Source organism: Barbus barbus (genome assembly GCF_936440315.1).
Source record: "Barbus barbus genome assembly, chromosome: 50".
Classification (NCBI taxonomy): Eukaryota; Metazoa; Chordata; class Actinopteri; order Cypriniformes; family Cyprinidae; genus Barbus; species Barbus barbus.
In genome coordinates, this window is record NC_136728.1 from 13136476 (window position 1) to 13160386 (window position 23911).

The window sequence follows — 23911 nt, forward strand, 5'->3', positions numbered from 1 at the left end:
GCTATCATCAGTGTACCGTTAGTAATACAAACTCTCGCTCACCTGGAGTCCAGTTCCCTCTGTAAACATGGAGGAGAGACCAGGAGTGGCGACGGGCCTCGGGAAGACATCTGTGGAGAGTAAAATAAATGGAACTTAACAAAACCGAACTGGAGATGAATGGAAATATGGAGACAAACAAACCATAATATACGCCTTTGTGTTTTAGCATTTTAGGTTTTCTCCTGAATTTGTCATTTTTCCTCCACTTGTAATTTCTCATAATGTTTTCCACATTGTCTCTGCAATTTCAAATTAAACTAATTCAAATACTGCACGCCACTCTGTTTTGTATCAACAGGATTGTTGTTTTTGAAAGAAATTCAAATTCAGTTCTTTTATTCAGAAAGTATGCATTCAATTGATCAAAAGTGACAGCAAAAACAATTACAGAAGATTTCAAATCAATTCTGTTATTTTAAACTTTACATTCATCAAAGATGCTTGGAGAAATTTATTCTAGTTTCCACAAAAAATATTAAGCAGCACAGCTTTTTGTTAAACTTAAAGTAAGAAATATTTCTTGAGCAGCAAATCAGTATATTAGAATGATTTCTGTGACACTGAAGACTGGAATAAATTCAGCTTTGCCATCACAGGATTCCAAAAGAAAGCAGTTATTTTAAATTACAATATTATTTCACAATTTTCTATATTTTTAAGTTAAAACAATAACCAATCCTTCTAAATAAAAAAAATGCATAAAACTTCTGTATCTAAATTATTACTGGCTAATTTCTTCATGTGTAAAACTACCCACTTAGTGGATATGGAAACATGAGCAGTCATATGTTGATATGCTTATGGTTGTGACATTGTGAGGATTTCTAAATGACCTGTTTTTCCATTAATGGAAAAAAACAAGATCAAAAAAGCAAGATCATGCAGTTTTTCTGTGATAAGACCCATTTAAAACCTTGAACGGTACCTGTAGCTCTGATCTGACAATGTCAGAGTATGCTTTATGCGTCAAGGCTCTTATTTTTCGATTGCCACTAAGATCCTCTTCACTGCTGCCAGACAGCAACGTATGGTTGGCCACTAAAGAGAGAGAGAGAGAATCACATGTCACAGAATCACAGAATTCAGTGTCAAATTCATCTAGTAACAGTGACTAAAACATTAAAACAGTTTTCGTCAAAGGTACCTTGAGAAAGGGCCAAGCCGTCCTTCAACTTTCTGTACTGGCCCAACAGAAGGTTGAGTTCCACTATGTGTCGATCCTTTAGAAACCAAATAGAGTTAATGTTTAGTCCATAAGCAAACCCCTCTACCTGTTACAACACGCATGCTGCTTCCTTCAGATTTTAGACCTGTTAACAAATGCAAAGCGCACAGAGGTTTACTTGCCTTTTGATTATTGGCAGCTATTAATGTCTCCATTCCAGTTTTTAACCTCTGCATCTCTTGATCTGGAACAGAAAGAGCAAAGAAAACTTAATATGCACCATTATATCATTATGGCAGTGTTGGGGAAGCTACTTTAAATTATAAGTAGCATTAGAGTTTCAATGTAGTTAAACTACAAGCAAGATTCCCTAAAATGTATTAAATTTTTCCCCAAACTACAGTCTAGCTAAATAAAATGTTGTTATGTTGTTAGTCACTCCCCAACACTGCATTGTGGTGACACACTCGATTTACAAATCACACAAATAGATGATGTTGAGGTAAACCAGCCCTCCAGAAAAGCTCAGAAAGATGGGGTGGTCTTTCTGAAGGTTTGCCAGGAGAAATACAGTAGTTGACAGGTGAAACACTCTTTAAACAACATTCATGGTGTACATGCTTGTCCAGGTTGACACATGCTTTTTGCCAAGCAGTGAATTACTCCAAGACTGATAGTAGAATGTCATGCTCAGAAAAATTGTCTGTGTAACTGACATTATAGTCAAAAACCTCTGGTTACAGCTGGCTGAACACCTCGGATAAATTAAGTGAACCAGCTACCATGTTCGAAAAAACTAGCATGACCAAGTATTTCCAGCAGGGAAACCTTGCTTCACACTATTTTTATTAAAAAACATTAACACATTCATATTAGTAAATTAATATAACATTTTAGTAATTATAATTTTCATTACAATGAATTTACAATACAATGGGTCAATTTAATTATATTTTTTATTATTTTGTAATATATTCAACAGAATATATAGGAATAAATTACAAATAAAATCAAAGTCAACTATAACTTATAAATGGCATTTATCATGGTCTATAATACATTTAATTTTATATTTTTATATAAGGTAATTTATGTATTTTCATATATTTTACTGCATACTTTATGATTTTTTTTAAATTATGTAGTATGTTTAAAATCACATTTAAAAAGGATTACACAGTCAAAGTCTTTTCACACACTGTGATGGCTCTGAATAACACTTCACAGGCAATATAACACACCCACTATTGGGCTGTTAATAATGCACAAATTATGAGATTAACTGCTACAATGTGCTACAATGAAGTTCGACAACATACAAAAAACATATTAGCTGTGAGTAGTTGATTTATCTCTTCTTTTTCTTTCTTTCAGCTGGCCCTGGTCCTGTATTAATGAGTTTTAGCTCACAGACCCATGGGAAAGCAATGAGTGGCTGCGGGGTGTGACAAGCATGAATCAGCCACTTAACACCCCCTCCACACACACACACACACACAGCCATTGAGGGACAGGCTTGACAGCATGCCAGTGTACATTAGTCAGATTGACAGAGAGATGTAGAGGGGACGCTGAATCAAGCTGGGGGACAGCATGGGAGAATCTGAGACTTTGAAATGTGCTCTTACGTTTATCTCTCAGCTTTCTCTTATACACTTCCTCTACAACAGGGAGCGGCAAACAGCAGAAGCCATAGTGATTACCAAAAAGATCCATATGTTAGTCATTTCAACACTCACATGAAAAGCTTCCAACACACATCGACACTCCCATGCAGCTAGTTTTTGGTACTTTCCACAAACAGAGTACACATTGGTGTCAGATTATTACACTTTTAAAAGCAGCAGAGGCATAAATCTGTGAAACCTGATAGATATGTCAGATAAATTATCATCTAATGTAAAATTAAACTAGCATGTTAGATCAATCATCCTTGTTACCCATGCTATAATAATAAATACATATTAAACAAAATGTTTTTATGCAACCGTTACTCATTTCCGCGCACACACACACACACACACACACACACACACACACACACGCACACGCACACGCACACGCACACACGCACACACGCACACACACTTAGTATTATATACATTTTGCCCATTTAATTTGTATATTTCTGCTAGAATAACAATAATCAACAGTCAAAGTAATCAGGGTTTTAAACTATGGGGTAAACTTAGGGGTAACAAGAGAATAAAAACCACATTTTCTGAAAGTTAAGTGTTAACCATTTGCAAAGTGACAATGACTAAAATGACTTAATTTTTAAGGGTTTCACTTCCTATTTTGTACCTTATTAGTGAAAAGTGGCATTTTTTTAATTAATGTAATACTAAATGATCCTGCACTAAGGCCTAACTTCAGCAACCGTTAGGATTAATCTTCTTAGAGGTACCTCTCTCTGTAATGTCATTGTTGATGGTTCCTCGGGACAGAAGCTGATTCTGTAGACATTCGATTTCAGCATCCTTTGTAGCAAGCAGCTGCTGGAGTTTGGCAATCTCAGTCTAAAAAAAAAAACATGTTAGCAGATTAGCACATTTCAGATCACAGTAAAATATCTTCAGGTTGAACAATAATATTATTAACATTTTCATATAAGAAATAAGACAAAGAGGTCCACATTTTACACAACATTACGGTGAATCTTCAAAATGGACTTTCATATTAGTGCTTTTTGGGAGAACAGGGGAATCTGACATTGTCAACACAAAAGTGACAGGCACAATGGGGTTAAAAACAGGTTAAATGATCTTCACCCTTTTGGGGGTGACAAACTATATTTCCACACTTAAAAACACACTATATTGTCACAAAACAGGAAACAAGAAAATTGGACTACCACAAACAAGCTTTTTCTGTTTAATATGTGGCATACTGCTAACATTCATGTACTGTATCACCATTCACCACCATCATTCTCAGGCATGACTTTCTACCAATTCAAGTAGCTATGCTGGTACTATAACAGGCTACAAGGTTGAAAAAAGGCACAACATTTTATTTTGAGCTGATGAAATAAACAGAACAACTCTTTCCACATAGTAGCTTTCTAGCTATATCAATATGATAGATTTCTGGATCTCGCTTTACATCAGCTTGAAGAGATTACGTCAGCCATACCCATCAGAACATCGAGACTGGCTAAAAATTATTTGGCAGCAGATTCCTTACATCAGTGTCCTGACCTTGTAAATGCTCAAATGTTAGCACATAGCAACACACACGACCTTCCTGTAATTTCAGTGCCACCAATGGCACTACAAATAAACATTCCACCATCTGCCATTGTTTAGTCAAACAGAGAGAAGGTTGCATGGGTAGTAACAGGCAAACATGAATAAACTAGGGAAAATGTATTTATGGTATTTCATTACTGGCTACAGAAGAACAAAAAGACAATGTAATGCAAACAAAGAATGTACAGATATAGCGTGTGAATCCGTTTATATCCCCATATTGAACTGCTCAACCCTTGTCCCAAGACAGACAAACCTAACAATCTGCCAGAGGATGAAGTCATGCATACCCAATCTAACATGCAAATATTCACACAAACACACACATGCTTATTTCTTCAATGAGCACAAGGCAAACAGAGATAGATTATCTATAGCAGCCTATACTACACTACTCACTTCAACACATAATGTGGTTTAAAATATTGCCACTGAACCATGTGGAGCTCTATTATTGGCTCAAACTTTCGAGAGCAATTGCAAGCCATCTAAACAGGTCAGGATTAAAAACAGGGGATCTTTGAACTGTAAGATTATTGCACATTATTCAGTAGCTTGTCAACATCTGATCAAGTGCCTGTTACATAAAACGGGTCTCTAATCTTGCTCTTGGAGGGCCACCTTCCTGCAAAGTTTAGCTCCAATACACCTCCCCGAAAGTTTTGAGTGATCCTGAAAATTTTGATTAGATGGTTCAGGTTTGTTAGATTGGGGTTGTAGCTAAACTCTGCAAGATAGTGGCCTGGATTAGATGCCCTTGACATAAAACGAGGGTTCAAGAGGCACAAGGACTGGGAGCTCAGAGAGGCATAACAACCAAAGGAGTGGACATTTTCAAGAAACTATGACAAAGTTAGAAAACGTAGACCTCCAAGTCTTGAGCAGAAGTGGAAGTATTATGAAAGCAACCCTGTCTTAAATGGCACTCTTGATGCAAACTTGTGGTCTTTAATTTTTTCCACGAGACCACAGGGTGTCCCATTTTATGATTCAAAAGCATATTCCGCATGTGTCATCAATAGATCTTGAAGGACGTGGTCAGTTATCCAGCAACATTATGTCAAGGACTGAGGGTGCCATTTTGGGACAGGGCCATCATCGCCCTCTCCTTTGTGTCATACTCCTCAGGGAGGATGACAAGGGATAAGAAGGGGGAGCGGGGTTAAGCACCTGAGCTGTCCGACAGCGCTCCTCCCAATGCTGTCGTTCTACCTGAGTGTGCTCGACCGTGAGCTTCAGTGTAGAAAGCTTGGTCATGAGCGACTGGTAACAGACATGGAGGGAATAGGTGATAGAAAGCTGGAGGAAAACAGAACGCAAGAGGGACGTTCATTATGCTGAGAGCTTAAGAGTTTGTGAAAGTGCAATGAACAACTGAATAAAAACTCCAATTAGAATGTATAGAAGAGTTACGGGATAAAAGCAAGAAGTTGCATTGACAAGAGTTTGCATTTGGGGTTAAGACAATATGGATAAAGAGACTGTTAGTAAATGCTGATGGGGCAGTTAAAGTTCGTAATGAACAAAATAGAACCACAATAGCAATTACTAGACTGAAGGCTAATAGGATTCCAGATTAAATATAAAATTACCTTAGTGGCTTTGAGCTTCCTCTCATATTGCGATTTCTCCCCCTCCAGTTCTTCAACTTTGCTCTTAAGAAGGCGAAGCTCTTGTAGCAAAGCCTGATGAATAAGCAGAAACAAAGGAAAACAATTACAAACCACCTTGTGGTGGCAAATATCCAAACATTCTGGCGACAGCTCCTGGAAAAACCATGCTTCTGTCTAAGGTACAGAGCCTCTAAATCGACTTTGCAGAAAAAATAAAACCTTTCTTATGCATGTGGAAAAATGTTCTTGTGTGAACTCGAAAGTTTTTTCTGCAAATTCCACTTCAGGGGTTCCATACTAAGGGCTTTCAAATCAATACAAAGGATTCCAGGAGAAACGGTTTGGACTGACCCATGAAACCCATACACCGTGCAGTTAAAACACAAGAAAGCTCTGGAGATTCCTGGAAAACCTTATTAGTTTCTTAAACTAGGTAAGATACTTTGAGTCCTCAAAAACAGCCAGAATTGATCAAGGAGGAAGAATCTAATAGGGTCACCACTAAGCCCAAAGCCCTTCTGAAGCTCTCTGGATCTACTCAGCAACCGTGAGTGTTAGTGAACTTCCATCATGCAGGTTTACACCCAAAATAAATCATGACATTCTGTCATCGGAACACACTGCAAACACCAATAACCATGAGATTCCCACAGTGGAGCCCGCAGACACATTGGATTCACTGTAGGAAGAGGCAGTTAGTAATAATTCCTGTTGGAGTGTCCAAAAGTGAGATGGGGGAATGGTTATGCTTTTGGTTAAAGCAAGGAGGTAAAAACAGGGTCTTGAAGTAAGTCCACCACGTAATGAGGATCTGCCTACATTCTCTCCTCCGCTTCTACAGCGGCAGCTGCATTCCTCAGCATCCGAGGCACCAAGGCCCACATCGGGGCTCTGGTCGAGAGCCTCGCGTGTGCCACTGTCCCCCAAGCTCTCCAGGGCCCGCTGCTCCTGAATGCGATTGCTGATTTCCTCCTGGAATTTACACATCTGCTCCTGTAGTTCACTAATTAGATTAACCACACTCTGAGAGAGCAAAAACAAGAAAGCCAGAAAAAAAGGAAAACGTTGATCAGATTTGGAAACACAGTTACACATAAACATAGATGGTTTTACGATTAATCTGAGTTCTCTGAATAGGCATATTTATAATTTTTTTTGGCTTTGAGCACTTTTGGTGATTGTTTACCCAAAAATGAAAATTCTGTCATTAATTACTCACCCTCATGTCGTTCCAAACACAAATATATTTTTAATGAAATCCGAGAACTTTCTGACCCTGCATAGACAGCAAGGGTACTACCACATTCAACGCCCAGAAAAGTAGTAAGGACATCATTAAAATAGTCTGTGTGACATCAGTGGTTCAACCTTAAATGTTATGAAGCTACGAGAATACTTTGTGTGCAAAGAAAACAAAAATAACTTTATTCACAATTTATTTTCTTCTGTATAAGTCTTCGACGTGTGTTCATGACAATACCACATAGCTCTAAATTAATGTCACATGGACTGTTTTAACAATGTCCTTATTACCTTTCTGGGCCTTGAATGTTTCAGTTGCATTACTGTCTATGGAGGGTCAGAGAGCTCTCAGATTTCATCAAAAATATTGTAATTTGTGTTCCAAAGATGAACGAATGCCTTGTGTTTGGAACGACATGAGGGGGAGTAATGACAAAATTTCAATTAACCCTTTAAGTGTTTAACTCTGGACTTTTAGAAAATAAATTCTCTTAAAACACTATTGAGTCTCTCATTTTATAATCTGTCCACTACCGATGTCCAACAGTGTACTGTATATACACATACCTTCCATGTTGTAAGCATTGTGTTCACGTTGTGTGTTATGCTTGAAATAACGTTCTTCTGTATAAATGGTAAAGGTGGTGAAAGGACCTGAATTGTGACCTACTCTTTGTCAGTTAAAAAAAAACAAAACAACTACTGACTATATGAGGACATGCTTTTCTGGGAACCAAAATACAGTATTTCAGAAGATAAAATGCAGGTGCTTGGGATTCAAATAAATGTCCAGATGAGTAATAAATAATAATGTAATACTTCATCTGGCACATATGACAGGACCATGTACTGATTACAAGACCTGACTTTAGCTACGAGTATGTTAATGTTCAGTTTGTTTTTTGCTTGTGAACAAGTGAATGATTAGTCAGGCTAATCTTGGCTATTCTGACAGAAATGCAAAGGCTGTCAGCCAGAGGAAGTTGCATATGATATTCCCCGCTGATAAGGTACACGTTCCAAGCTTATATTTAGCTCTATGTTAAAGGTTTGTGAGTGGGGGAGATGTGTGTGGTGAAAGTGTTTTGCGCCTGTGGTATGTTCAAAGTGAATTTCTGCCATTCCGTCCCATTGAATGGAGCCTTGCAGCTGTCACCCTTGAGGCCAGTGTTTGTTGATGCAACAAAATGCAAGAAGTGCTCCGTTACCACACAACCATCAGTGTGCGGTGACGCTATGCATTTATGAGAAAGATGCAAGAAAGAATGATTTACAAGATTGAGTCATTACTCAAACCCAGAAATTTCAACATTAACCAGTCACAGAATATGCACACACTTTTGTGACAAGCAAGATTTGCACAATTTTTACCGGTTTGACAAGACAGATTTACACATTCAAATTTCAAAATGTATAAACATGGAATGTGCATACCCTGTAAACCGAAAATGCAACACACATTACTAAACAGCCATTAGCAGCTTTTCCTTCACTTTTCGCTTCATTTCTAAAGGTGAATGACACCCATTGCAGATACGTGTTAAAAAGTGTGTGTATGTTGTGTGCAGCTGAACACTCGTCAAGACAAGCACTGAGCACTTCTGGCATATGTCATTTTACGTTCATCAAACTGCCTGTCACTGTCTCCCATTTAGGTCCACCGCATGCTTTTGTGTCTCTACTGATTACCATCTTTCCTTATCAGCGCATTGCCTTTTTGGCACCGGGAGCATTTGTGGGAGCATTGTAGGGTTTGAATGTGTATGTGTAATTGCCTGGGTGTGTGTACATATCTGTAAATCATGTTTCTGTAAGCACACTGTCAGTGTGGAAAGGCTGAGTCTGTGTGATAGCCCAGCTATCACACAGACAAAGACATAACGAGACGTCTATTGGCTCAGAGTCAAACTCCTTCCTGTTTGTAGTCCTTGCTATACCTTGGTAAAATCAAACACTAGGAGAATGTTTACATACTTGCATAAAAATTGAAAAGAGAGCGTTTTCGAATGACCAATGGCTTTTTCCAATAGAGACTGCAGTCACAAATATTTTAAGCTGAGTGAGGAAACCAAGACTGAGTATGTTCACTATGAATATTCCCATGACTTTAAATTTCTATTAATTCCTCTACAAGGCTTTGAAGTCTCTGATCTTTCCAAGTTTTCCCATGATCCTTGGAAACCCGTCCACTGGCTGTTTTGAAAAATGCTTTGAAAAAGGAACCATTCCATTTTTAGATGTAAAACCAGAGATGTAGTATGCTCAAGAAAAATAAAGCTCAGAACAGATGCTCCTTTAAAGTTTTATGGTGTTTTTCTGAGTCTCTGTTTAGTCTGTTGGCTCTGCACAGTGTGTTACACTTTGAGTCTGATAAGTAATTAGGTGTTAAGAGGCGATAAATCTACAGGATCTATAAATACACACACACCACAACATAAACATGCCACCACAACTTCCCTGTTCCCTAGTTATGTGCCATATGGAAACATCAGATTAAATGTCAGCTCAAAACCTTTTGAGCATGTTTACTTATCTTGTATTTCAACATGATGCTCTTGGTAACCACAATGCTGTGTCCAAAATCAGTTTCTCTTTTATATAACCATATACTTTTTTATTAATATACCTCTAAATGTATTTAACAACTGCTTCTGTGTGTGTGGCTTCAACTGAATTAGAGCCAACAGGTGGACAACAAAGACACAGACACACTCAATTAAAAAGACCTAAATAACACCATCCAGTCAACCAAAATCATTCCTAGTCAAAACAAATCTAAACCAGTATTACAAAGTATTCATCAGTATTATTTTATGAGGAAACAGGAAAACATAACAGTTGTCAGACAGTTCCTGATAGTAGAGGTGTCAAAATTACTGGTATATCGGTACCAAATCGATAATAAAATATAAAAGATATATAAATAATTAATACTCTATACAAGCACACACAACTTGAACATTCATTTACATATATATTAAATATATATTGTATTACTTAATATTTATATAGCTTATATAGTACAAAGTGTTATTGTCACTAAAATAAAATTACTAAAGTGTACTTTAATTTAAATAAATCTGAAAATATGTACTAAAATGAAACTGAATTAAAATAAACTCTGTAATTTAAATAAAGCTGAAATTAAAATAAATAGATGAAAAAAGTAAAAAAAAAAAGCACATTTCTCAAAGTTCAAACTAAAATGATAAAGAAAAATATAAAAATAAATGCTAATTTATTCTTTAATATTTATTAAAGTAAATTATTTGCTGTGACAATAAAATTGCTATGGAGAATCATGAAAACAATGTATTGGTATCGAGTCGTATTGTGACATCCCTACAAGACAGACTACACAAACAGAGGAAGTAAACAGCCATAGGACTAAATCATTATCTTTTAGGGAACTACAATAATATGATATGTATCAAATACCATCTCATAACAGATGAACCCACTGCCCAGACTGATACAGTACCTCGGCTTTATGATGTTTCTGCTGCTCATCTATGTGGTTGTGTTCCTCCTCCATGCCGACTAGCTTGAGTTTCAGATAGGAAACTTCATCCATGAGTTCCAGTTTCTGCGTCTCCAGTGAGGTTCGGCTGAAGAGTTCCTAAAGCACACGTACACACGTTAGCGAACACATGGTGACACACAAACACACCCACAGTTGTACTGTATACAGTAACAATCACACGGCACACAGACGCTCCTCGCTGCTCCACTGCCCAAGTTCTCTCACAGTGACTTTTAGGCCGAAGCTAAACGCCGCTAAATATACTCAAGCAATGAATGCTATTTTTACTTCCTCTGACTCTCTGGTGCCTGTATGTGAGAAAGTCAGAAGGGCCAAAAGAGGGAAACTTCGTTTCTCAACATTCCTGATACTATGGGCTTAATTCAGCAGGACTCTGAGAACCTTTGCTAACAAGTGTTTCAAAAGGGCATACATTGTTTTGTGCACATTAAAAACCTACAATGATGCAATGATGGTATCAGTTGGTAAAACTGTGGTATTTTAATATTTAATATTGTGCTGAATGATTACAATATTCCTAAACCATACAAAACTACACAGTATTACAATACTGTACAGTATCATGTAAAATTGGTCCACCTCATGCACATTTGTTTATTAAATTGTTTGACAAATTTATTCCAATTTCCATACACAACCAGTGCAAAAAAGGTCAGCAGATTTCTTCTGGTCCTAGTTATGCCTCATACTTTGTCTAGAATCACCCTCGAACACACTGACTGAGGATTTCAAATAACTGCGCTTCCGCTTTCACCTTATGACTTCCTCTTTGTAGTTTCTGAAGCAGAACACAAAAGTCCCATGTTGTTCTAACGATCAGAAAGCTCAGATTGTGTGCTCATGTCTCCAAATCGATTTTCTCATACTTAGTTTAATCTAATAGGAGCATCCACATGTTTCTTCAACATTAGCTGCTATAAGGAAATAACGAGAAGAATATCAACAAGCAGTAAATGGTAAAACTGTTTGCTTTACAAACCAGTGAGTTCATAATTAAGATAATAAATTAAAATAATATGGTAAGACGCAACATTACCAAGCTTGTTTTCAATATCAAGCTGCAAAACAAGCTGTTTTGTACAGCTAAAAATAGCTGGATGCGGATGAAAAATGTACAAATGGCTGCGCCCGCTCTTACAGAAAGAAAAAGCTGGATATAATGCAATTGAGAAATAGTGGTGTTGGATGAAAACCAATGAATACAACACAAAGTTTCCTGGTAGACAGATGATCTCTTGCTTCTGTAAAATACAGTGAACATGAGTCACAAACAGCCACCAACGTCACAGTCCAGATCATCACAGCAGTAGTTGTCGACCGTTTAAACTCCTCATTGGACAAAATAAATATTTCAAGTCTCCATGACTTTTACAGTTGCATGTGATTTACTGGATATGGATTAAGGATTTAAAAAATTTTTTTTTTTTAATTGGCATACTAACTAACAAAATAGTATACAGCTTTGAATATCTAGAAAAATGTAGATTCATACATTACAATGTACAAAAACACCCATGTAACAAATAAGACAATCAGGTCTAGTGCAGTTTATTAAAGTAAGTAAATACATTTTATTTGAAAAAATTTATAATGAGGCCACTTTTTTTTTCAAGTTTTTCAAGACAGTGGAAACCCTGGATCTTCAAACATTATTGTAAATGATGTTAAGTCATCTTGAGGGCCCTTTTAGAAGATAGCTGATGCCCCGGACCCCTGCTTGAGAACTACTGGAATAGATTAAGGGTCACAAACCTTTTGTCAGTTGAACCACTATTACCCCCTACAACTATAAATCATTATTTAAAATATACTTCAAATTAATGTGAACTTTTCAGAATAAAATTAATTTTACAATATTGCATTTTAACTTTTGAAACACTGCGAAATGCAATTTCTTACAAAAATAATATTTACTTTTTTAATTAATACATTTTAATCAAAACAGCTGTTAAAAAACTAATACAATTTTAAATAAAACACACAAACATGAGTGCTTAAACTGAATTACATTGACATTTCTATCAAAATCTCTTGAATCTCCAGCAGTTCCTTCAGAAAACCTTAACTTCTACTTGGGGGAAACCCTGGCTTAAACTATCCATAATCATAATAAACAAACTATAAAACAGCTCTTTGCACAGTTGGTAAACAATACTGCACGCTTCAACATCAAATTGAACAAAGAAGCCAACAAAGAACTATGGCATTTAAGAAAACTTCCATGATGTGAGTTTACTTGCCCCATCAAGCAAGAAGAACATGAGGGCTCTCTCCATCTCAGCATTCCATCTTGATATGATTGTTGGCACAGCCGTCCTGTTATGGAATCCTTAACATGATCCCAGGTAAAGTGGGCAATTCTCACTAATATAACCTTAAATTGGTATGAAACTGAAGCGGTATGTCAAACAATTACATGATCAGATTATATAATTTCTAAATTAATTTTATTATTCTTTATGTATCTAAATAACAATACAATATTTTCTATCATTATTGTGTTATAATGTATATTACTTATAAGAATTTGAAATACTATTTCATGAATTAATAAATAATTTACTCACAGAATTCGTGCAAAACACATTAATCATTTAACCTTTTGTACACAATGACTCAAATCCTTTCTGAGGAAGTCTGTGTATTTTTTCAGCAGATACTAAAATCCTCCCCAAAAACAAGCATTTATTTCTGTGGTTTCACTTGGCAATGCTAAAGGAACATAGCCGTTTCAAAAACAGTACTTTAGAAATTATACTAAACCGTTTCTCTATGCAAATCAAAGAAACTGTTGCCAGCAAACAGCTACTAACACGGTGGCTAAAAGAGTTTGATTACAAATCCACCAGATTAAGCCAGTTAATCACACAGCAAACACCAAAACATGCACATTCCTCATACTTTATGATAATAACATCCACACAAATTAACAACCACCTTTGCAGAGACATACATGGATACGAAGGAATAATTATGCCAGCACTGGTAACCCACATACATAAATCAAATGGACTGAAAATATGTACCAAGTCTGAACATTTAATCTGAGTCAAATCACATCCAAAACTGATGGATAAACCACAGATTGCTCAAGTTTCAGGTGGCAAACAGTTTTAGAAAGTCTTCACAATTCTTCAACCAAAACCATCATGTAGAAGATTGAATTATTTTAAACGTCTCTTCTTTATATCTCCCTGATATCTGCTTAAAACTAGACGTAAATGACAGCAAGTATGTGATCTTACCTGTTGGAGTATTTGCTCAGTAGAAATGAGTTTGTGATGATGTTCATCCAGGGAACTTTCCAGATCTCTGATCTTTTCTCCTTGAGCTTCAACCTGGTCAGTGAGAACACTCACCTAAAACAAACAGAGAGCAGACAACGTTCACTCAGGCTAACCTGAAACCTATCCTACAGATACACTAATGACGATTGCAACACACATGCAACTCCAAAGTCTAAACAGCAGAGGAATGTAGTCCTTCAAATGTGTACATTTGGGTTAAAAATGGCCATTCCTTAACCCTGACACACTTCCATGCTAACATGTGAGCCTGCTTGAGTTTCAATTGTTTTGAAAGTGTCCTTTTGTTCAGCACCAACTGAAGGACTGCCAACCAACCAGCAGGACAGGTAAGAAGAAAAGAACAACACCTTGAGGGCATTAGGAGCCAATCATGTTCATCAGTGTTTTAGAACTGAAAATAATCCACTAATCAGAGAGCAGGAGGGGCGGAACTATGGAAAAGCAACTTTTTTGACACTTATTGCAGAGTTAGACAACCTAACTTCTTAAAGGTGAAGTGTGTAACTTTTTTTATGCTATAATCCTCTCTTTTACCCCTGTTTAATGTGCAGAGACAACTACAAGTATGCCTTTAATACTCTGTTGTGATTACAAAACATTTCTATGTTTGTTGGAGTGGCAAATACTAATAATTAATCTTCAATGTTCTTACTACAGTAGTAAATGATTAAATTGTGCTGAGGAGAGGTTTGCTAGTATTTTCCTAATGGTTTGTTCACATCAAAAGCGAAGCGAATATTTGCATTGCATTATACTCGCTCTAGTTTACTCGAGGAATGTTTTCTGCATCACTCATGTGCATAAAAACATAATAATGCTCTCCTACATTTTCTGATTCAACATTGACTTTGTATGTAATCTACTTGCGCGAAAAATTCAATTAACTTTTAGTGTGCATATTTCATGTGTTTGGTGGATGATAAAATGCCTCACAAAATAAAATCCTTAACAAAATCTAAGGACCAAAATTTTATAGAGACTTAGAAATGGGTTAGTTAGTTTCACCTGGACTAGTAAACAATCGCCTAGCAGCCACCTAGTAAACAACTTCATAACCACCTAGAACACACTAGCAACCATCTAGTATACCCAAGTGACAAACTAGATGCCTTAGAAACCACCTAGCAACCATCTATAAGACCTTGAAAACAGAAATAGTAACATTGGTGTCATTTTTATTGCATATAATAATTGAATGATATATAAATCAGCAGACACATATTCTGGACATATATTTACTGTTAAAGTCGGATGTCTGCTTTGGAATAATCTCTGATAAATGAACACAAACAAGATTGCTAGTTTACAGTAAACACATACCATTCTAAAGCTGATAATGGCTAAACTCTCACTGTGGTGTCCACCATCGTGGCTTTGTAAAATGTTGAGTGACACCAACCCCCTAACCTGTCCACAGATTGTCCCATAGCTATGTGATCACTGGTGCACCATCCCATTGTGCACTAGACAGGCAGCTGTGTCACCCTGGGCTTCAGCGCGGCAGTGTCACGTGTCTCTCTGTTCACAGAGACACCACAGTCCCCCGGTTTGACCCTGAGGTTTTACAAGCATGTTGGCTAGTTGTCTTCTCATTGTGTTGACACTGTGACTATTATGCTGGGTTGAAATGCCTTGGAGGCTTGAGTGAAATATCTCACCTGGAGAACCAGAGACTCTTTGTCCCCTTCTAATCTCGCCAGCCGCTCTTGATAGGTCTCATTGTTGCCTGAGCACTGGAGGTTGACCTGTAGAGAGACACACGTGTACATGTGTGAGCTTCAATCTGCAATTTAATCACTTGAAGTGGCTGTTTTTCCTCACAAGGACCCAAATATCCCCTTAGCGTAAAATTTTTCAGGTTATAATCACTTTGTGGGGACATTTATGTTTTATGAGAACATTCCATAGGCGTAATGGTTTTTATACTGTACAAACTGTATTTTCTATCCCCTTCCCCTAAATATCACACAAAACTGTCTGCTATTTTAGATTTTAAAAAATATTATTCCTTATGATTTTTAAGCTGTTTTCCAATACAATGTCCGCACAAGGTAAAATATTACTGGTATTACTATCCTTGTGGGAATTTGGTCTCCATAATGTAAAGAGTACCAGGTACACACACACACACACAGAAACTGAAAGTCAACAGAGAGGTGTGCAAGAGGAGAAGCTAACTTGCCTGTCCACTTTTTTAAGAACGAATGAATGCCAAAAATAAACTTTAACAAAGAGAAAAATGCATAAGCCAAATACATTTGACTGTTTTTTAAATGTGTTAAAAATTAACTGACAGCTTTGACATCTCTTCAATAGAAACAGTAAAGGAGCTCATAGAGATAGATAGATAGATAGATAGATAGATAGATAGATAGATAGATAGATAGATAGATAGATAGATAGATAGATAGATAGATAGATAGATAGATAGATAGATAGATAGATAGATATGAAAAGATAATCGGTTCTCGTGATGCTCAAACTGAAGCGCTACAGCGTTCTGTCATCATGACACATTAAAGAGCCACAAAACGGTATTTATTGTTTGAATTGAAAGTTGAGACTTTGTTTCATACCAGAAGTAACTTGTCTGTCGGTGCGTTGTCAGTTTCCTCTTTGCTCCGCGATGTATTTGTCACTGCGTGAGAATGGGATGTGTAACTAAGGGAGCACGTCTTTGCGAAAGGTCAATTTTTCAGCAAGTATAGTGTACACAATTCAAATGGATGTATGGACAGACAGATAGAACATTTACCAATTTAGCATAACAAATTATCATAAACTGAAAAAAGATTAATGATCAAATAAATCTTCTGTCCAGTCTACAGACTATATCATCAGAAAATATGTCAGTAAATACGGCATGTCGCAGCGTGGGAGATAAGACACTGTCACTTGTCAGTGCTAAGATAGCAGAGCCACATGGATAATCTCTGTCTTTTAAAAGCTTTTGCTGTGTCCAATTAAGGCTTTCAATTCTCACAATAAAGCTGTCTACTCAGGGTTTACAGGGCCGGAGTTACAGGAGTTACAGGGTTAAGCCTGTCTAAAGGCACCGCTCAGTCCTCACACATGAGGCTTTCATTGCATAGTAATTGCAGTCCACAGCAAGTTTAAACTCAATTTGAGGTTGTTTATTTCTTGGGAAATGAGAAGAAAGTTTGATATCAGAGGAAAATGTGAGGAACTCAAAAAAAACTAAAAAGTAACAAAAGTGATTTAAACAATAGTTATGAAACTTTCACTCTCCAAGTGAGTAAATATGAACATATTGTGACAAACAGCCCACTGAACTGTATATCACTTCACAGATGTTATTACAGATTTGACTTGCCTTCATGCCAACAAATTCTTTAACAACTAAACTCTACTTAACAGTTTTAATGAGGGATAGATCTATAATCCCCAAAAGCATTGCTAATGATATCATGGAATTAAAAACGATTGATAAATGTAAAACTTTACTTAAATATGTTGATCACGTATATATACTGTATGTATATATATATATATATATATAAAAGTACTAGTGCTTCATGGCAGTGGGCATGGTGCTAAACAGTTCTTTTAATGGTTGGTGGGGATTCTCTGCAGAATTATGGGTAATGTAGTTTTTCACCAAGAATTCAGCTGTTGAACATGATTATTTAAAAAAATAATGTGGACTGATGGTTTCAACAAATGCAGATACCTCACAGCTTACAGTAGTTCTGTCTTTAACGGTTTATAAGTTATCATTATGCCTTTCAGTGGCGCTAGTGGTTCATAAACTACGCTTCAGCTTTAACCTGGAAACTATGTGAACATCAACGGGAACAAACCGTACAATTAACTAAAAACCCAAACTCACAGAAAGCAACTTTGTCTCATTTCAAAAGTCCACCACATGTCCTGATCTACAGCTAATTTAACCTTTAGAGCAGAGTTCAAACAGTGAGATTCATGATGCTCTCTAGAGCACCAATTCAATTTATTACTTCACCAGAGAGATGTTTATAAGCAAGACAACCCACGGGCTCTGGAATTTCCCCTTTTCATATCCCACTGCCTGCTCGCAGAAGTGTAAAGGCCTGAAACGACTTCAGAAGAAACTACAGTGATCATTATTACCCCACTTTCCAAGAATGTATGACAATATTGAGAGTTTTACAGTACCACCCCTCCCTGCAATACAGTAATGCATTCCATTCCACTTCCAACCCAGCATTTTATACTGTTACACCTTGTGAAGTATAATTACTGTAATTTCTTTCTTACTTTGGAATGTAATGGCCGGTTGAGTTTTACATCATTTGCCTTCCTGCAACATTACACAGTCTGCCTCATCTCCGGTTTACCACAATCCCACAATGCCTTGTAAACCACATCAGCCGTGGCAAGCAAGCTTTTTAACGCCTCTTGCACTTTAAGAACAGGTGTGCACATTGATGTTCGTACCCCCACCTTTAAATTGAATTTTACTGCCTGATTTACTACTCCAAGTATCAAGTGTTAGTCAGTGAAAGCGTTTTTGTTTGTGTTCAAGAGCATGAGCTCAGAATCATTGAAGCTGGACAGGATAAAAAGCGCTTTTGTACTATTGCAAATCACAAGCTCCCGGCACACATCCACACCAGCACAATACTGCTTGTCGTTTGGAACAACAACAACCAGTTCCACACAAATCCAACCACTTTATATCAGTCTGCTCATCTGGGTAACAGAAACCGCTACTACTTTCACGTCTCGTATCACCGCGAACTCGCGTTTCATGCAACTGTCGCCATCTAGGGTTATTATATGTAACTAAAACTAAACTTAAACTAAAAAAAAAAACTTAAATATGTTTTTTAGCTTGTTTCCAAATCAGTATATTAATTTTCACTTAGTTTAACTTGATGTATTAAAATAACTTAAACGAAAACTGAAATAATAATTTAATAAAAATTATATAGACATTAAAAAACGAATAAAAACGCTAAAACACAACAAACTTATAAAAACTTTAGATAGAATTAAAATGGTATATAAACAATACAAACTAATTCATAATATTAAAAGAAACTATAACAGCATCTCAAAAATAATAAAATAACAACATCATTTTGCGTCTCACTTAGCAATTGTTGTGAAAAATCAGGTCTTCATAATTAATATTATAATGTGGTGTAGTATCATCATGGTGTTTGTCTTGTTGCTAGGGCAATTGTTTTGTATATTTTTGTGGACTATTTTTTCTTAGTGGAAACTTTATGATAACACACAGCTAAAGATCATAATAAATCTTGCAATAATGACTGGTTGACTCTGCATGGTCCCTTTCTTATTATATACTGCTCAAATGAAAGAAAGAAAAAACAGTAATAAAAGCTGAATGGAAATATCCATAAAGTGGATGACTTACAGTAGAAAAGCAGACATTTCAACTTACCTTTTTAAGCCAAGTAAAATGCTTATAAAAGTCAATTTCCTCCTCCATGCTGAAGGCCCATCTCGAGCCGTTATAATAAAGGAGCGACTGCAACGGCCGGCTGAGATCTGAGCTCTGAGTTTCAGTGACTCTGTCTGCCTGTTTTACGGAGACGCCTTCTTCTCCTCCTCCTTATATTGGCTGCTGAAGACAGGAGCTCTTAACATGCTGAAGCAACTGCACAAACCTCATTTCTAAGGCCAGACGTCTGTCCGAGACCCCCTGCATCTGCTGTCCAGCTAGACACTTAGTAGTTCAATTTGTGTGCGTATGTGCGTGTGTGTGTGTGAGAGAGAGAGAGAGTGTGTGTGTGTGTCAGATGCAAAACATCAATCCACAACTTCCACTCCCTAATGTTACTTACTACAAAACACCATTCAGCTCCCTCTTTCACATGCGAAAGGCTCTATATTTGTAATTTCCCCCTCCCTTTCTTTCAACCTTTTTCTTTTCTCTGTGTGAGACAGCGGCTCTAATTAAGTTCCAGTGCAAGTCTGAACCGAAACAAGCCAGTGTCTCTGTCTAAACACAGCTAGACAGAGAGGGGGACATTTACAGTCACACCGCCTTCCAGCACTCCCCCATCTGTTTTTACTCAAGACTGCAACCCATTAGACCAAAGACCCTGTTTCCTGTGGAAGACATCCATCCATTTCTAAGTGTCTTTTTACCTTTACAAGCAACCCTGCTGTCCAGTTGTCCCCTTCATGGACAAACACAGCCGAGAGAAAGACTGTGAAGGGACTGACAAGCACAAACTGGCCTAGTTAATACTAGATAAAAGCTTAATAACCCTGCGATCTTGTCAGGCCTATAGGTTAAAGTGCCACTTTGTAAGCTGCTGTAAACTATCATATAATTAACTTACTTAAAGAGATTGTTTACTCAAAATTAATATTCTGTCATTGTTTAAGGCATGGTCACATTAGCGAAATTTCACAAAAAAAAACTGTCCACAATGTATAGCTAGCATTATGCAATGTAATATGAAGCATCGCTCATATAAGTCACTTTCAAACTAAGCATCTTTCTGTTGGTCTACGCAGGAAATTTGTATGTCCAACTTGAACATGAGAGAAATCTTTTTATCCCATTATATGAAATTCCTTGATTTCACTAGCAAAGTTTGGCAGAGCAATGGTAAATGTAACCATACATACAGTATATACATGCAAATATGTAATTTTACTGTAAAATAAAATGTTTTTGGAAGTAAACAAGGTGAATAACCATAACATTTTGTGAAAACTTTCACAACTAAATATTAAAACTAAATATTATCTTTTTTTCCTTTACTGATAATAGAACTGGTCTATTTGGTCTATTAGGTCATTGTTTCGGTCTAGTGAGCTGTAAATGAGTCAAGGACTAGTCTAAATCATGGACAGGTTTTGTGAAATGATTCAGACCATTAAAAAGATCTGAATCAAAAAACGATTAATTCACATTGTCAGGAAGAGCAAGTGTGGACTTTTCAGTGATAGTAAAGAGATGAATTTCAGCCTGTTTGTCACAAAGCTATCGTACCGCTTCAGAATACCTGAAATATAGTACACGAGCCATATTTTATGGTATGATATTTTTGTAATTTTTGGAGCCCCATTGAAAACAGCTTTCACAATATTCTTCAAAACATTTACTTTTGTGTTTCACAGAAAACAATCCTACAAATGTTTTAACAAACATAAATGGTTAACTATCCACATGTTTTCCCTCAAATAAATGCAAAAAATAATACAAAATGCAAAAACATTCAGTATGGGCCTTGTGATTGTTACCAGGCCTGAGTTAATACACCACACCATCCCCATTACAACCACTTCTATAGTATTCCCTCACTGTTCCTAGCATTTCCTGTTTGCGTCATAGGGAGGTTTTGTGTACTACGCAGAGAAGTGGGGATACGGTCACCACGGGGACTGTTGTCAAAACTGTTAAATGCCTACAGATGAAGTCAACAAATGATACTTTGGCTATTTTGCATTGTCTTTTGGTGTATTCAAATGAACTTTTTCCATGCTAAGACTTTAAAAACACATATTCTTCTGAGCGAGGCTGCCTGTGATTATGTCAGCTATCAAGCATTATTAAAGGTTCCACCCTGAGATCAAGCACAGGCGATTGTGTCTTATTAGCATAGCACGCAACTTATCCAGAGCTTTGAGAGTTCAGCTGCACCTGGCAGAGTCTCTGATCCTGACAGCTGCGGAGCTGGAGACACACCAGACACACGTGCACACTCACACACAAATAAGAGTAGACATATTTAAATACTATCAAACAGACACGCTTTACCTACAGACAGGTGTTGGGTCTCAGGTCATGAGATGAACAACCTCTCTTATCTTGTTTCTGCAGCTGCCGCAAACATTCCTCATATGCATGTAAACACGGGCCAGATACAGCGTGTAAGAACAAAGCGTAATGTGGCCCCTTTAATGTGAACAGCTCACTATCGGGACTTGATCGCATTTCCTGCAATGTTTTTACCGGCTGTAATTAAGAAGCATGAAGGTTTTTGATCCCACTCAGAGACACAGCTCATAGGACTGCTGTGTTGTAGAAGGACCGTGTGGATTTTTAGGAGGCCCCTTTAAGATGCGATCACTTTAGGGAAATTTCAGAGAAAATTCACGGACAAAAAGGAAAATTAAAAAAAATATTCATTCATCCTTCACTTGTTATAAACCTGTATGAGTTTCTTTTTGCTGTTGAACGCAAAAGAGACCATTTTGAAACTATTTCGAAATCTGCATGGGTACATCTTTTGCCCTTTCACAAAATTGCCCAATTGCGTGGATTTCTATTAAAATTACTGGATTTTATCCGCAAAATGTAGCTGAACAAGGTCCCGAATAACAAACAATTTTTCATTCTTTGCATCAAAAGAAGTTTGAAAAACATTTTTTATGACCTCGATGGACTGACTTGAAGAAATTAACCGGACAGGATTTCCATCTCAAAGGCGGCACCAACCTATTACGTAAATCACCACAGATCAATGGTAGTTTGAATGTGTTTACCAGCTGAAAACATTGTTTTGGCCTGATTTTGTTCAAATTATGTGGCAGTAGTTTGTTCTTCAACTTCACTTGAAGTATATCAATGCCTTTAATGTAAGCTTAGCTTTAGGTCAGATCCCTGCAAAAACATGGCCCTTGATTGATCCTTGAGCTCCGCCAACAGGTTGCTTATGCTCTTTCTGAGATTTTCTATGTTCATTGAACAAGAAATCACCACAGGATACATTATAAGAATCATGTGCAATCATTTTCCATCAGGATACACAAATAACTGTCTAAATGGACCTTGTGACTATTTTTGCCAATAACAAATACCAGCAAAACAAGAAAACACTATTCTGAGAGAGCAAGTATGCGTGCATTGTGAGGTTACAGATCAACAAAATAATCTAGAAGTATAAGATGTCAGCCACAGACTTACCCTAGAGGAGATGAAGCCGAGCTAAAGGTGACCAGATTGTTTTTAATGCAGAGCAAAACAGCAGAGAGAAAGGATAGAGTGACTGCGTGGAGAGAGGGATATGAGGGAAGAGAGGGAGAGAGGCAGGAAGCACAGCCCTATCAATGTCTCAGAGGGGATCCAAACTCTTTTAAAAACATCCAAGCAACATACGCACACAAACGCTGGGCCAGAAACTGCCACTGGGACGCATGTAAAAAGACCCTGTATTAGGCAAGAGTCTGTACTTAAAGGTATAGTTCACTCAAAACTGAAAATTATCCTAATTATCATTATGTATTATCATGTTGTTTCAACCCTGTAAGCTGTTATTTTTTCTTTGGAACACAAAAGGATTTTTTTTTTTTTTTTAATACAGTGACAGATCCGCTTAAAAAAAAAAGTACCAAAAAAACTGTTTTTAACATGTGTGCTCACTAGGTTTCAGTCAATGAGTTTGTGTACAAATCATTCATTCGAGTCTGTTCATTGAGTCGGTTCACAGTTCTGACCTCGAGATAATAAAGTTCAAATGACTGACTCAATGATTTAGTTGCAGTGGTTCTTAAGTGAATAGCTCACTGGAGGGGAAGATTTTCAGTGAATATTAACTTAAGTTATATAATGATTTCAATTTGTTCTTCACACAAAGAAATGAGGACTGGGAATATAGTGCACAAGTCATTTGGACCCAGTTAAGTTACTGTTAACTAAAACTAGTAAAAATCAAACAAACATTTACGAATAAAAGATAATTATAAATTTGAATGAATACTATAACAGTATGAATAATATTAAAATAATACTTTATATGGACCACTTTCATAAAAATGTT

At 36.9% G+C, this 23911-nt stretch overlaps 1 protein-coding gene across 5 annotated transcripts in view; it reads right to left on the reverse strand.

The window, feature by feature from the left end:
- LOC306868408 (liprin-beta-2-like) overlaps positions 1 to 23911 on the reverse strand; it is a gene marked incomplete at its 3' end in the record, with an annotated part of 56225 nt that overhangs the window by 12123 nt on the left and 20191 nt on the right. For 3 of the 5 annotated variants that reach the window (XM_079414546.1, XM_079414543.1, XM_079414542.1), the window contains exons 4-13: positions 15824 to 15910; positions 14103 to 14216; positions 10795 to 10932; positions 6891 to 7094; positions 6051 to 6143; positions 3615 to 3726; positions 1390 to 1451; positions 1187 to 1262; positions 968 to 1080; positions 43 to 110 (exon numbers count right to left, since the gene is read on the reverse strand). In XM_079414546.1, the coding sequence (XP_079270672.1) occupies positions 43 to 110; positions 968 to 1080; positions 1187 to 1262; positions 1390 to 1451; positions 3615 to 3726; positions 6051 to 6143; positions 6891 to 7094; positions 10795 to 10932; positions 14103 to 14216; positions 15824 to 15910 (1067 nt within the window). Of the gene's footprint in view, positions 1 to 42; positions 111 to 967; positions 1081 to 1186; positions 1263 to 1389; positions 1452 to 3614; positions 3727 to 6050; positions 6144 to 6890; positions 7095 to 10794; positions 10933 to 14102; positions 14217 to 14301; positions 14471 to 15823; positions 15911 to 23911 lie in introns of those variants that run through there. The other 2 variants (XM_079414545.1, XM_079414544.1) reach the window with 2 other exon arrangements.